Raw genomic sequence first — 16,681 nt, 5'->3', positions numbered from 1 at the left:
AGAATAGCTGTCATGGTAGCAGCTAATTAGAGTGGCACAGAGAAAAAGAAATTGCTCATTATTGGAAAGTCACAAAAACCAAGATGTTTTAGAAGTGTAAAATCATTACCTGTCGATTATGCCAACAATCGTAAAGCTTAGATGACGTCAGAACTTTTTGAAAAATGGCTTCATGATTGGGATCGTGATTTGGTCAAGAAGAAGAAAAACATTCTAATGCTGATTGATAATTGCTCGGCGCATCCAAATGTTACTGATTTAAAGTCTATAACACTTGCTTTCCTTCCGCCGAATACAACATCAGTACTACAGCCAACGGATCAGGGAATAATACGATCACTCAAAACGAATTTTAGGAAGAACCTTGTGCTCAAAATGTTTAACTGTCTTGAGGCTAATGAAAATAACTCTTCTACAAAAAATAACGGTGCTAGAAGCAATTCTGATGGTTAATGATGCCTGGAATAAAATGTCACAAAGTACCATTCGTAACTGTTTCAAACATGCAGGATTCATTGAAAGTCACGACGGTTTACCTATTCAAATATCAGAACATGAATTCGATGAAGAAGATGACATTCCTTTATCTTTGTGGTCACGAAACCTAAATTCAGATTCTTTAACAGCACCGGAAATGTGGGAAGATTATGTTGACGTCTATAGCGCTACCACCGATGAAAATATCGTACAGAACATTAGTGCTAAGAAACAACTCGAAAGTGATGGGGAAGAGGAAGTCGAGGAAGAACCATTACCTACCGCAGAAGAGGCATTAAAAGCTGCAGAATTATTATCACGATTTGTTCACAGCAATATTGAAAATGATAATTTGACCATAGCTATGTCTTCTATACACAATAGTATTAGAGACTGTTTTTACAATAAAATGAAAAAACAAAAGCAGACAAAAATTACGGATTACTTACAGTAAAAAATACACTTGTATGTGTTATAATGTGCTGATTTCGTGCAATTTTGAATTTGATTTAATATGTATGTATACATATTTAATTACTATGTTTCTGTATTAAAATACTTAAGTACATACATATTTACATAAAAAAAGTTTTTCATTTCACAAAACGCTTTGTATGACGTCCGCTTATTATGACGTGTTTGTCAATTCTTTTCGATGTCATAATAAACGGATTCTACTGTACATATACAAGTATATTATAATTATGTTTAAAAAGGCATTTTGCATATACTTACGTAGCTATGTTCGTTTTTATATTTTGATTTATGCAATACTGCTTATTGTTCATGTTAAACATTAGCGGTATTGCCAGAAAATGTTTGTTAGTAAATATTTGAATTTATGGTTTGTTGCATATACTAAATTTGCACTGAAATTAATGCGCTCACTTTGATTTGGGGTTACCTTATGTACATATGTATATGCCCCTTTTGCTATCACTCCTCTTTTTGTGCTCCAGCTGGCTACCTCCTTCTGTTGTTGGTTTGTTTGTATGTATATTTGTTTAAATCCTTGCGCCCGATTGTTTCGTTTTAAATTATGTTTTGTTGTTTAAGCGCTTTTAGATTGCGTGTTGATTTTTTGCTGGTTAAACTGTGGAATATGTGTTTACACTTTTGTATATGTGTGTATCATAGAACTGGGCACAAATCCGATTTCTTTGGCGCCGCGATTTGAAGGTACCGTTGGAAAGAGGATTAAAAAATATATGGGGTTATAGGTACCGAAAACGCTTAGTTTATGAGATATTCGACCTTAAAGTTCAAAAATTCCCAAAATTCGAACATTTCAAGAAGCTATTTCACCACATTAAACACACTTCACTCACATTTTTCACTTTAGTTAATTAAATTAAACTATAAACTTTTAAATAAATCCACATTTTACACTTTTAGCAGGTTTTTTACCTAAAAAATCTTAATTTTAAAAATTACATTTTACCCTAATAATGAACATCATTTGTGTGCTAAAAATTTCGACGAAATGGAGCGCTGCCACGTGATGATAAGGCAATTCGCTGAAATTTCGCAAAAAATCCTCTATCCATGCATATGGATATTTTCACTCTTAAATTTATTAAACAAACAAGTAATATTATATAACAATATTACGTAATAAAGTGTAAAGTATACAGTATAAACACTCTTTCCATGCACATGTATATATGTTCTTTATTTAATTTAATAAACAAATAAGTAATATTATATAATAATATTATATATATTGTCACCTAAAATAAAAACAAATCAAAAATAAATGGAAACTGACACATATAATAACCAAATTTAACCATTTCATAACGAAAACTCAAATTTTGTTTCAAATATATGATATAAACTTTATAATATTATCATAGATTTTTACTTATTTGTGTTTATTAAATATAAATCACATATTATACATATATGTACATATGTAGATGGAAAAAGTGTTCACAACTCAATTCTAACTTGAAAAATGTTGGAAAGTATTTTTTATTATAGTTAATATAGAAAAGGAATCACGCGAAAAAAAAAACAAATAAGAAAAATGTTGTTGTTAAAGATGTGGCAACGCTCCAACGTTTTCCTCATAATTGTAAGCATTCTAACCTTTTCAACGATAATTTTTTAATATTGTTACACTGAATTCTGACTTTGCTTGTTGTTTCTACCTTTATGTAGGGTATTGGAAAAATGTGACTCTAGTGGTAGTCGTACGACGTACCGGCCAAGTCCTCACAATACTGATCTTCTTTAGTTTTGTTTGTTATGGGGGAAGTTTCCTTTATCTTTGAAATTTCCTTAACTGTGAATTAAGGTATTTTCCCTCAACTTTAGTTGGTATGTTGGTAACTGGTTCTATAACTAGTCCACTTTGTGTTTCGCTGTGCAGCGTTTGAGCATTTTGTGCCTTTGAGCAACCTGGTGTCTCTTGGCAGTTTTTAGAATTATCGATTTTGGGAATGGCTTTTGCAATTAAACAAGTGGATTTTTTGTGTAAGAGCTTCTTTGGAGTGAGATTGGATATCTGCCGTAATTAGGCATTGAATTGTGTCTTTTGTGACAATATAAGCAATTAAATTTGACAAAGTTGTTACTTTCGTTAATATTTAATTTTTTAAACTTCTCGCAAGTTTTAAGTTTATGTTCTCTTGTGCATAGTTCGCATCACGCAAGTTTTCTTTGTTTGGATGTGAACGGTTGTGTTTTGTTAAAAATTTTGTTTGTTTCGTTTTCGTTAGCCCTCGAAGCACGTCGCTGTGTTGTGATCCTCGCTTTTTCGATCGCCGTATCTTCAGTTATAGTTCAGCATATTTGCTAAAATTGATATTGAATCATATGTGAAATATAAAACCGAAAATAAAATCGAATTAAAATTAACTTTGAATTACACTTATAATATAAAACCGGTCGTTTTATTTGGAACAAGTGAAAAAGTTAAGTGTCATAAGGGTGAAGTGAAGTGGGCACCTACTCACACATGGTTGATGTAGACGGCTGTAAACATGTCCCGGAAGGGCGGCCATTCGTCATAACCTCCATAAAATGTTTCTGTGTCACATGCAGGCACCTCAAGGTGGATGCCTGAACTTGCCTCTCGATATTGTTGCATTTGTGGCAGCTCTACTCTCGGATGCCCAGTAGATGCAATTGCTTTTAATAGCTTTAATTGATCGGAGATCATAGCTTTCGTTTCTTCATATTGGTCTTTGCAGTTTTCGTAAATATCGTAAGACGATGATTTAAAATTATGTGGCAGATCTGAATCGTCAAAATCTACTATGGCGTCATGAGCCGCTTGGAGACGAGTCCAAATGTGTTAAGATTTTGGCTTTTAATTTCTAATAATCTTTACCTTTAGTGCCGTGAAGAAAGGTAAATTTTTTCCAATTTTATTATGGAAGAATAAACCAGGGCCCTATTCCACAAAACAACTTATCAACTTATTATTAAAAACGCACTTTCTCTTTATGTATACATTTTAGGACCTTTTGTTGGTATATAGGTACACCTTAATACTTGGACTTGTATATAATATATGTATGTATGACTTAAAGTCCCATACACGAGCACACAAGTGCGTTCGATCGATATGAATTCGTTTGCCCATACAAGAACCACAATTCCATTTTGGGTTCGTTCTTCACAGAGTTAACATGTGCGACAGGCAAACGGAACATTTCTTCGAATTTATTTCCAATGTAGCACTTTTATCTATTTCTTTGTATTTCGTTAATAAGTTATTCCAACTTTTATTTTTCTCAATTTTATTTTTATATGTATCACTTTTCGTTTGCCAATTCATATTTTATAAGATCAATACATTCTAATCAATCAATTTTTTTTTTGCTTAAATCTCTTTAAAAAATATAAGAATATGTCCCAAAAGTTATAGATGGGAACTCGAAATATTATCGAAGCTAGAAGGGAAATAGTAACCGAGCGTTTAGCAGATATATGCGCTTGGGCAAAAACCGAAAACTTTGAAGCGTGATTTCTCGGTTTTCCATTTTTACGATTATTTTTAATTGGCGGGCAGGATAGAGAAAAACGAAACGTCTTATGGAATTGGGGCAAAGTTTAGTATCTTTGGCATAAAATTATCTTCTATTTAAACTTAAAAAAACTAAGAAAAGTCAAGTTTGAACATATTTTTAAACAACATAAAGTAAATTTTTTTGGTCAAAAACCACTTTTTTCAATTTTTAAAAAATTTGTAAAATTTTACACTTCTTTTTGGAATTTTCTTAGTTTAACAAGAAGATAAATTATTAAAAAATATGATTCTCTTTGAATATTTTGTTTAGATAGAAATTGCGACCTGCATCCTGCCCGCCGTCCGAAAAATGCACATGTGAGATGCATCGAGCAATTGCTCCGCAAAGGCAGAGTATCATAGATTTCGTATCCAAAAAATTTGTGAAAGATCTTCAAATATATAACTATAAAGCCTAGAAATTTGGCTTGAATTAATTATTTCTTTCCCTCCCAAAAAGTCCTCAAAAAAATCGATTTTTTGAAGCCTCGAAAGCAGGCTCTCCCCTTAACACTTGCCATTGTCCGCGATCTTCACTGTTCGGCGACACGAGAGAAATGACGTTTTGTGCGCTCACAACGCCATACACGACACATGTGCGCGCACCGATCGTAAAAAATCAAGCATTTTCGCGAACATGGATCGGTGCGCCCACAAGCCCATACACCAGTAAACCGCATGCGAACACGTACCGATCGAACGCACTTGTGTGTCGTGAATGGGCTCTATTATGTTTTGTGCAAGAGAGAGCTCGTTGAAGAGATCAATTCGCCATTTGTACGAAAGTATGCACGAAATGTTTGTGCTAATATATGAATGTGTGTTTAATTTTTTTTTGTGCAGTCCTGCTTGTTTTTGTTTGCCGAAGAACAAGGGTTATGTGGACTTTGAATATAGTTATGTATGTATAGGATTGTATGTACAATTGTAATAATGTACCAATAATATATTTATGTGTGTGTAGTGTTCATACATTTATTTATATTTTGTGAGTTTTACTTTACCGTTGGTTATTTACTGAAAATTACTATTACTTTTTCTTAGAAAATTAATTAAAATTTATATGTTTAATAATTTAGGATGTAGTACCCAGTGTAGAGTATAAAATTACAGACAGATTCTATGCAATTCTATATATACAATAATACGAGTATGTATGTATGTATGATCAGGTATGTTCCTTTTGCACTTATGTATGTATATATTTTTGTATATACATAGTAGAATCCGTTTATTATGACTCTTGAAGGTCATGCATTGTTTTTGTTTATTACTGTGAAAAAATGTCATCACAACGACGTAAAGCATTTACAATTGAGGAGAAAGGTGCAATAATATGCAGATTAGAAAATGGAGAATCTAACTCATGTCTCGCAAAGGAATTTGGCGTAGGTCATTCGACAATCTCAATGATTTTTAAAAACAAGAACCGCATTAAGCAATCGTTCAATTCAAATGTTTTGAAACCGAAGAGGCTACGAAAATCACGACAAGAAAATGTTGATCAAGCATTAATTCAGTGGTTGAAAAACATAAGAAACAAAGGAATACCTGTCAGCGGTCCTATGCTACAGGAAAAGGCAAATGGTTTTGCCGCGCGTTTTTTTTATTCTTGACTTCAATTGTTCTGCAAGCTGGATCAGTCGTTTTAAAGTTCGACATAACATTGTGGCGGGAAAAATTGTCGGTGAATCTTCGTCTGTTGATCAAAATTCAACAACAAACTGGTTGATATCTGTGTGGCCGAATTCACGAAGACAATGTTCTGATGATGAGATATTTAATGCTGATGAAACTGGACTTTTTAACAAATTAATGTCGGATAAAACTTTAAAATTTAAAAGTGAAAATTGTAGTGGAGGTAAGTTGTCGAAAGATAGAATAGCTGTCATGGTAGCAGCTAATTAGAGTGGCACAGAGAAAAAGAAATTGCTCATTATTGGAAAGTCACAAAAACCAAGATGTTTTAGAAGTGTAAAATCATTACCTGTCGATTATGCCAACAATCGTAAAGCTTAGATGACGTCAGAACTTTTTTTGAAAAATGGCTTCATGATTGGGATCGTGATTTGGTCAAGAAGAAGAAAAACATTCTAATGCTGATTGATAATTGCTCGGCGCATCCAAATGTTACTGATTTAAAGTCTATAACACTTGCTTTCCTTCCGCCGAATACAACATCAGTACTACAGCCAACGGATCAGGGAATAATACGATCACTCAAAACGAATTTTAGGAAGAACCTTGTGCTCAAAATGTTTAACTGTCTTGAGGCTAATGAAAATAACTCTTCTACAAAAAATAACGGTGCTAGAAGCAATTCTGATGGTTAATGATGCCTGGAATAAAATGTCACAAAGTACCATTCGTAACTGTTTCAAACATGCAGGATTCATTGAAAGTCACGACGGTTTACCTATTCAAATATCAGAACATGAATTCGATGAAGAAGATGACATTCCTTTATCTTTGTGGTCACGAAACCTAAATTCAGATTCTTTAACAGCACCGGAAATGTGGGAAGATTATGTTGACGTCTATAGCGCTACCACCGATGAAAATATCGTACAGAACATTAGTGCTAAGAAACAACTCGAAAGTGATGGGGAAGAGGAAGTCGAGGAAGAACCATTAAAGTGTAAACACAATGGCTGCGACAGACTGCAAACTACATCTGTCAAATATTAAAATACACACGTTCTTAAGGGCAGTGTTATTTTGACAACTGCACGACTACACGACTACAGGCCGAGGCATTAAAAGACTGACAGTAGAATGGAATTATTATGCCACTAATATGTAAAATGATTCACAGCTTTGTTATTTTACAAATCATAAAATAGGTATATTATAGCTCTATTATATCATTGTAATAAAAGTGATAATTTGACCATACTTTGAACAAAATATATATGTGTGGCCACAACGAAATTATGTCTGCAAAATGGACTTGCGTTGTTTTGTGTACATGCCGAACATTGTGTTGTTGTTGCTTCTCAAAATGTACATGTAGTAAGATGAACAACGAGAGACTGTGTTTTACAATTAAAAAATCACGATTTGTTCACAGCAATAAAAATGATAAAAAGCAGACAAAAATTTACGGATTACTTACAGTAAAAAATACACTTGTATGTGTTATAATGTGCTGATTTCGTGCAATTTTGAATTTGATTTAATATGTATGCATTTATATTTAATTACTATGTTTCTGTATTAAAATACTTAAGTACATACATATTTACATAAAAAAGTTTTTAATTTTACAAAACGCTTTGTATGACGTCCGCTTATTATGACGTGTTTGTCAATTCTTTTCGATGTCATAATAAACGGATTCTACTGTACATATACAAGTATATTATAATTATGTTTAAAAAGGCATTTTGCATATACTTACGTAGCTATGTTCGTTTTTATATTTTGATTTATGCAATACTGCTTATTGTTCATGTTAAACATTAGCGGAATTGCCAGAAAATGTTTGATAGTAAATATTTGAATTTATGGTTTGTTGCATATACTAAATTTTCACTGAAATTAATGCGCTCACTTTGATTTGGGGTTACCTTATGTACATATGTATATGCCCCTTTTGCTATCACTCCTCTTTTTGTGCTCCAGCTGGCTACCTCCATCTGTTGTTGGTTTGTTTGTATGTATATTTGTTTAAATCCTTGCGCCCGATTGTTTCGTTTTAAATTATGTTTTGTTGTTTAAGCGCTTTTAGATTGCGTGTTGATTTTTTGCTGCTTAAACTGTGGAATATGTGTTTACACTTTTGTATATGTGTGTATCATAGAACTGGGCACAAATCCGATTTCTTTGGCGCCGCGATTTGAAGGTACCGTTGGAAAGAGGATTAAAAAATATATGGGGTTATAGGTACCGAAAACGCTTAGTTTATGAGATATTCGACCTTAAAGTTCAAAAATTCCCAAAATTCGAACATTTCAAGAAGCTATTTCACCACATTAAACACACTTCACTTACATTTTTCACTTTAGTTAATTAAATTAAACTATAAACTTTTAAATAAATCCACATTGTACACTTTTAGCAGGTTTTTTACCTAAGAAATCTTAATTTTAAAAATTACATTTTACCCTAATAATGAACATCAGTTGTGTGCTAAAAATTTCGACGAAATGGAGCGCTGCCACGTGATGAAAAGGCAATTCGCTGAAATTTCGCAAAAAATCCTCTATCCATGCATATGGATATTTTCTCTCTTAAATTTATTAAACAAACAAGTAATATTATATAACAATATTACGTAATAAAGTGTAAAGTATACAGTATAAACACTCTTTCCATGCACATGTATATGTTCTTTATTTAATTTAATAAACAAATAAGTAATATTATATATATTGTTACCTAAAATAAAAACAACGTATTATCAAAAATAAATGGAAATCGCTGACACATATAACCCTAGAAGGTCATCGCTATTTTTATAACGTAGAGGTCATCCCTCGTCGATTCGACGACGGCATTACTCAAATTCCTTAATATATTATCCTATCTATCAAAACCTACTAAAATCAATATATTCACATTACCTGGTTTATTTATCTTCTAAATAAAACAATATCAAACAGTTTTTCTTAAATCTTTTATTAAATAAATAAAATTTTCACAGCTGTGATTCATTCGGCTTTTGTACAAAATACAAACTAAGAAACTTAAAAAAACTAAACAATTTAATAACATATTTTCACTGAATGGTATTTTTTCATAAAGATAATGCTATTAACTGAAAACATAAAATACTTTACGGAATGAAAGTTCTCATTTTGTACAAGAGGCACAAAGTTCTATTTTATGCTCCCCACAGAGACTTTTTTACATTTTGCACAAAATGATTTCGTCATCCGTCTCTTAGCAGGCGGACAAATTGCGCAAATCTTTCTCTTTTTTGTTAAATTTTTTGGGCGGTTAGTATCTGTGGCATTTTCATCAAAAGAAACACAACTTTCAATATTTGATCGCAACGACGTAGACATTGCTGGTACTTCAAGTCTGTTTGTCAAATTACTTTGAAAAGGGCAGAATGCAATTTTTTCATAAAAGCGGAACGACTGAGAGGTATTTTATTTGTTTGAAATACGTTGTGTGAATAAATAATGTAGCTGTTAATAAAAGCCATGTTTAGTATACCAAAAAATTGACACATTGGCCATCGGTTGGTTTTGCGTGAACAGCTCATGACACTACACATTTGGTCAAAGGTGTCAAAGCCTCCTTTCGCTTTGTTGTAAAATAGGCCTTATTTGATTTGGGGTTTACTGCTCCTTCCTCATTACAGGATGATAATAAATATATTACCTTACTATATTACGTAGTACTCACCAAGTGGAAAGGTGGTTTTGTTTGATCCTTTTCCCAAATACGGCATAGCATGAACCATGTACTTTGTACCGCTATCACATATCATGACCATTTTGAGTCCATATTTTGCTGGCTTGTTTGGAATGTACATCCGGAAGCTACATTTTCCCCAGACGCAAGTCGGCGTAATCGTGGGATTCGCTGGCACTGCATCTGACAAAACATAGCAACGACAGCGACGACGGCAGCGGCAGTGAGGACGGCTTAGGCTTAGACTTAAGAGTAAGAATGTTTTAGAGTTTAGTTCTGATCGCGCCTGAATAAAGCGCGCTAGCGCCTAAAAATAATTGACGCCCAACCGGGTAAAGAAGATACGAAGGATTCTCCAGAAAGTAAAAATCACCAAGGTATTTTGCGGTGGAGTGTCTTTAATGAGTTCAAGGGACCCAAAAACTCACAAAGAATCGCTACAATCTTTAAAAACGTATCCTACAAGGACTCACAGAGAATCGCTACAATCTTTAAAAACGTATCCCACAAGGACTCCAAGTATCCGAGGATTCATCAGAAAGCAGTTTATAATAAAAAACATGTTTCGAGTATTGTAAGTGGAGTGCTTATTAAAATAAAACCATTATAATTTCTTTTGAATTAAAACTAAGTTTTCAAAATAGACGGAAAGGAATTTATTTTAGAAAATATGGAGCTAATCATAAAATTTTATGAAACAAATTTTCCAGAGTTGAATAAAAAAAAACCGTGTAGTCTTTTCTCAAACATTTAGAAACAGAATTTGTGAAGAAAATTGTAATAAATAACTGAAATTATCTAGCCATGTCAACAAAAGAGAGTAATTGATTGATTCGACTATAGGAACGGTTACAAGTCTATTCAATTTTATTTTCCAAGTCTATGAGTGACTTAGAATTAGAAAACCTCTTAGAAAGAATTATTAAACTACAGGTGACCAGTAAAATGGATTCAAATCAGGTAACCGCAGTGGTTCAAGCAGCCGTCTCAAGCGCTCTTGAACAACAAAGACAGACTTTCGAGGTTAAGCTCCAACGATTAACGGAGCAAATCCTTCAACACTGTTCTAAATTTCGACGCAATAATCGCCAGATTAGACTTTACGTACGCAGACAAACGACCGGCAGATTCAGATAAGGTTACTGGACCAAAGATGCAACGCATTGATACCTTAAATCAAGAAAAGATTAGTGAGGCAACTTATAATCAGGAAGCCAAAGATGACGCTGAAGATCTCGAGGAGGAGCAATTGAATTTTTTAGGGGGAAGTCCCTACTCCCGCGGATTGAGCGAGGAGTAGGTTATCGAGGAAAAAAAATTAAGTTATTATTGGTGGACACAGGAGCTTCGAAAAATTACATCAAACCAATACCTGAGCTAAAAATTATAATTCCAGCGTCCACTCCATTTATAGTAAAGTCTCTGCACGTCCTATAACACAAAAGTGTAGAATTAAGATGTTTGGCTTAACTGCAGATTTCTTTATACTACCAAATATAACAACACTCGACAGCATAATTGGGTTCGATTTGCTCAATCAGGTAAACGCCCAAATAGACCTCAGTACGGGTACAATAAAGCACGATTCTGGAACTGAAAAGCTCTTGTTCCATGAATGTAAAAATGTAAACTTTATCGACATAAAAAGTGAAGAAATTCCATCTTCAGTTCGTGAGCAATTTTGTGAAATTATTAAAAGTAGAAATAAGGCGTTTGCTGACCCTAACGAGTCACTACCCTTCAACACTAATATAATTGGTACAATCAGAACAAAAACCGATGAACCGGTCTACTCGAGACTTTACCCATATCCTATGGGTGTAGCCGACTTTGTAAACAAAGAAGTGGCTGAACTTCTCGTCAATGGTATCATTCGACCCTCAAGGTCCCCTTACAACAACCCAATTTGGGTCGTTGATAAGAAGGGAGTAGATCAAACGGGAAATAAGAAGAAACATCTTGTGATTGATTTCAGGAAACTGAATGAGGTCACAGTCGAAGATAAATACCATATGCCAAACGCAATGGTAATCTTGTCAAACTTAAGAGGTGCACAATATTTTGCCACCCTCGACCTTAAATCTGGGTTTCACCAGATCGAGTTAGCAGAAAGAGACAGGGAGAAAACCGCTTTCTCCATTAACAACGGTAAATATGAATTCTGTCGTTTACCTTTTGGGCTAAGAAACGCCCCAAGCATCTTCCAGAGAGCAATCGACGATGTCCTCAGGAAGCAAATTGGCAAAACCTGCCACGTTTACGTTGACGACGTAATTGTCTATTAAAAAACGGCAGAAGACCATTTGAAAGATATCGAATGGGTGTTGCGGAGTCTCTATGAGGCAAATATGAGAATATCCGTCGAAAAATCGAAATTCTTCAAGACCGAGGTAGAATACCTAGGATTTGTTGTCTCAAGGGGAGGTGTGACAACAAGCCCCGATAAAGTCAATGGAATCAAATATTATGAGCAGCCAACCACTCTTCGAGGACTACGTTCCTTTCTTGGATTGGCTAGCAACTATCGATGTTTCATTAAAGATTTTGCCAGCCTTGCGAAACCTCTGACTGATATGCTAAAGGGAGAAAATGGCAAAGTAAGTGCCACACAGTCCAAAAAAATTAAAATTCAACTAGCACCAGAAGGCATAGATGCATTTAATAAACTTAGAGAAATTCTGGCATCAGAAGATGTCACGTTAGCATATCCCGACTTCACTAAACCATTTGTCTTAACAACTGATGCATCCTCAAGGGGTTTGGGGGCCGTCCTTTCACAAGAAAAAAACCCATTACCATGATCTCAAGAACACTTAGAGATAGAGAAGAGCATTTGGCAACAAATGAAAGAGAACACTTGGCGATCGTATGGGCTCTTAACACTTTGAGGAACTACCTGTACGGTGTTAACTAGTTGAATATCTACACTGACCACCAGCCTCTGACGTTTGCAGTTTCTGATAAAAACCCGAACGCAAAAATCAAACGATGGAAGTCTCTAATAGAAAGCTTCAACGCAAACATTTTCTATAAACCAGGAAAGGAAAACCATGTCGCTGACGCGTTGTCCAGACCGCACATGAATATGGTAGGAATTGAAATGGAGGCAAGCTCCGACTGCGCCACCATGCACAGTGAGGAGTCACTGACCTACACTATAGAGACGGTGGATAAGCCCGTAAATTGCTATAGAAACCAGATAATTCTTCAAGAAAGCGAAAGCCAGTCAAAACAGACCTTTATAATATGTGGTTCAAAAAGCAGACATGTAATTTCATTTTGCGACGTAGAGTCATTACTAAAAACGCTGCAAGAAGTCATTTATGATGGCGTAGTTAACGCAATACATTGCAGCCTACCAGTGTTGGCAAAAATTCAACACCGACTGGTAGAACTTCACCCCAACGTAAGATTTCGTCATACCGAAAAGATGGTTTCAGACATCTTCAGCGAGAGTGATCAACAAGATATTATATTTGCTGAACACAACAGAGCTCATAGGGCAGCGCAAGAAAATGTAAAGCAGATCTTGGCTGACTATTTTTTCCCGAAGATGAATAAAAAGGCAAGGGAAGTAGTAGCAAATTGCCGAATATGTTCAAAGTCTAAATACATTAGACATCCAAAGAAGCATGTTATTGTGGCAACACCGGTTCCATGTAATCCTGGTGAAATATTACACGTCGATATTTTCTCCACAGACCAGAAATATTTTCTAACTTGCGTCGATAAGTTTTCTACATAAATTTGCTATAGTGCAGAAAATCGCGTCTAGAACCATCATAGACGTAAAACCACCTATACTACAGCTAATAAACATTTTTCCAAACGTTAAAACTATATACTGTGACAACGAAAAGTCACTTAACTCAAATGCTATAAAATCAACTTTGCTAAATTACAACAATGTGAAAATCGCCAACGCCCCTCCACTGCATAGCACCTCAAACGGGCAAGTGGAGCGTTTTCACAGTACCTTAACTGAAATAGCAAGGTGTCTAAAACTAGAAAGAAATCTCGATGACGCTGTTGACTTGATTTTACTTGCCACCATAGAATATAGTAAGACAATTCATTAAATAACCCACGAAAAACCAAAAGACATCCTTCATCCCATCTCAGCTAACATTACAGAACTATCGGGTGATTTTTTAAGAGCTTGATAACTTTTTTTTAAAAAAAACGCATAAAATTTGCAAAATCTCATCGGTTCTTTATTTGAAACGTTAGATTGGTTCATGACATTTACTTTTTGAAGATAATTTCATTTAAATGTTGACCGCGGCTGCGTCTTAGGTGGTCCATTCGGAAAGTCCAATTTTGGGCAACTTTTTCGAGCATTTCGGCCGGAATAGCCCGAATTTCTTCGGAAATGTTGTCTTCCAAAGCTGGAATAGTTGCTGGCTTATTTCTGTAGACTTTAGACTTGACGTAGCCCCACAAAAAAATAGTCTAAAGGCGTTAAATCGCATGATCTTGGTGGCCAACTGCCCATGCATCCCGAAAAATGCACTGTTTGGTGTGGTTTGTACGCTGGTGGAATCATTGGACCGTATTTTTTCAAAGATGCTGTTGGACGCAACGTTACGGTGAATGGCGATCGCTATCGTTCGATGCTAACAAACTTTTTGTTGCCAAAATTGGAAGAACTGAACTTGGTTGACATGTGGTTTCAACAAGATGGCGCTACATGCCACACAGCTCGCGATTCTATGGCCATTTTGAGGGAAAACTTCGGAGAACAATTCATCTCAAGAAATGGACCCGTAAGTTGGCCACCAAGATCATGCGATTTAACGCCTTTAGACTATTTTTTGTGGGGCTACGTCAAGTCTAAAGTCTACAGAAATAAGCCAGCAACTATTCCAGCTTTGGAAGACAACATTTCCGAAGAAATTCGGGCTATTCCGGCCGAAATGCTCGAAAAAGTTGCCCAAAATTGGACTTTCCGAATGGACCACCTAAGACGCCGCCGCGGGCAACATTTAAATGAAATTATCTTCAAAAAGCAAATGTCATGAACCAATCTAACGTTTCAAATAAAGAACCGATGAGATTTTGCAAATTTTATGCGTTTTTTTTAAAAAAAAAGTTATCAAGCTCTTAAAAAATCACCCGATAGTTCGAAATCGTATCGAAAAAGCACAGGCCAGTGATCGCGAATACCATAACAAGGGTCGTCAGAATGTGACGTATAACGTTGGCGACAAGGTCCTAGTGAAAATTAATCGAAGGCTAGGCAATAAACTCTCAACACTATTTACAGAAGAAGTAGTCGAACAGGACCTAGGCACCACCGTTCTTATAAAGGGGAGGAGGGTCAAACAAACAAAGACAACCTTCGTCCACCATAATTAATCACTTTATTACTTTAAGTCTTGTATTTGAAATTACAGGATAATATCGACATTTCTATTGACGACCACTTTAACACAAAAGCTAACTGACTACACCAACTCCAACTACATCCCAATTTTGGACGGAAACGCAATAGTTTGGGAATATTTCGGTTATTTGACGCACTTTACCAACTTGACACTATATGCAACATTGAACGACGAGATGGCAGGATTTATGGACCTTTTCCCATTGACACACATGAAGAAAATAGTAGAAGCAGACATAAAATACATCGAGACTTTACTTCGAACCGTTGACATTCACCATCGACAGGCTCGAAGCTTAAACTTTTTAGGTACTGCACTAAAAGTCGTCGCCGGCACCCCTGACTTTGACGATTTCCAAAGACTACAACTAAGACAGGATATGCTCATTGACTCAAATAACAGACAGTACAAAATTAATATACATATTCAGCAAAAAATCTTGGAAATCACGCAAACAATAAACACAATTATAAACTCAACAAGAAAGGAAGCAATAGACACAGGTCATCTTTACGAAACAATACTTGCAAGAAATAGAGTAATAATCGTCGAACTGCAATCAATCACAATCTCAATACCCTAGCTAAGTTGAACCTAGTGAACCCAATAATATTAGATAATAGTGATATCAATAATATTATCAATAAGCACTCGACTAACATAACTATAATAGAAATAATAGGATAGGTCTAGCATTAAGGCTTTACAAAATAAGAATAATTTGTACTTTGTAGTTAAGTATCCAATCGCTCAAATTGTTTGTAAAAAATATAGTTTATTCGCCGTGCCTCACGAAGGACGAGTCCTACACTTTGGGGATACCAATACCGTCGCTGAGTGCGGAAACGAAGCGTATGCTGTTAAATGTGAAAAATCAACTTTTTGCAAGAAGCAAACAACCCCTACTTGTTGTCAGCAACTATTCACAGGTGCTGTAGCAAATTGTTCAACTACTACCAATCATGATAAGCGCATCAAAGAAATCGATGACGGCATTGTCATTATCAACAATGCCACAGCAACGATAGAGGTTGAAAAAGGAGATAGCAGAACCGTCAGCGGTTTTGACTTTCGATCAGTTAGTGAAGGAAAATGGGACCGAGTATCACAATCGAAATCATACTCCTACTCGTACTCCTGGCACTCCAACGGCTCAAAGAGTCAATCTTTTAGGACATATAGAGACATTGAGTTTGAACTATCTTCATGAAATGAATGCGGAAAAAATCAACAATATTGGCGCTCTTCGAGGAGAAGTAAACTTAACAACATTGCTTTTTATAGTAACGATGGCATCAATCTTTATCCTAGTAATCTTGCGACTTGCTCTAAGCAAATATAAAAAACACACCGCGAAAAAGGCAATGAATGTCTTAGTAAGAGAGGTCACCGAGAGAATCGTGGACGATTCCCACTTAGGAAGGGAGGAGTTAAC

At 35.2% G+C, this 16,681-nt stretch overlaps 2 protein-coding genes across 2 annotated transcripts in view; one reads left to right on the top strand and one right to left on the bottom strand.

Annotated features, from left to right (window-relative positions):
• The window catches only part of LOC126765687 (craniofacial development protein 2-like), a 358,297-nt gene that overhangs the window by 167,531 nt on the left and 174,085 nt on the right, over positions 1 to 16,681 (bottom strand). The gene's annotated exons all lie outside the window — the stretch shown is intronic.
• LOC126765837 (tigger transposable element-derived protein 6-like) lies at positions 142 to 11,159 on the top strand. The gene is made up of 4 exons (XM_050483521.1): positions 142 to 448; positions 510 to 860; positions 6,885 to 7,131; positions 10,952 to 11,159. The coding sequence occupies exons 1-4, from the start codon at positions 142 to 144 to the stop codon at positions 11,157 to 11,159; spliced, it is 1,113 nt and encodes a 370-aa protein (XP_050339478.1).

The sequence above is a fragment of the Bactrocera neohumeralis genome, unplaced genomic scaffold (assembly GCF_024586455.1).
Source record: "Bactrocera neohumeralis isolate Rockhampton unplaced genomic scaffold, APGP_CSIRO_Bneo_wtdbg2-racon-allhic-juicebox.fasta_v2 cluster11, whole genome shotgun sequence".
Classification (NCBI taxonomy): domain Eukaryota; kingdom Metazoa; phylum Arthropoda; class Insecta; order Diptera; family Tephritidae; genus Bactrocera; species Bactrocera neohumeralis.
The sequence above is the reverse complement of the archived record's forward strand: the minus strand, read 5'-3'. Positions and strand labels throughout refer to the sequence as shown.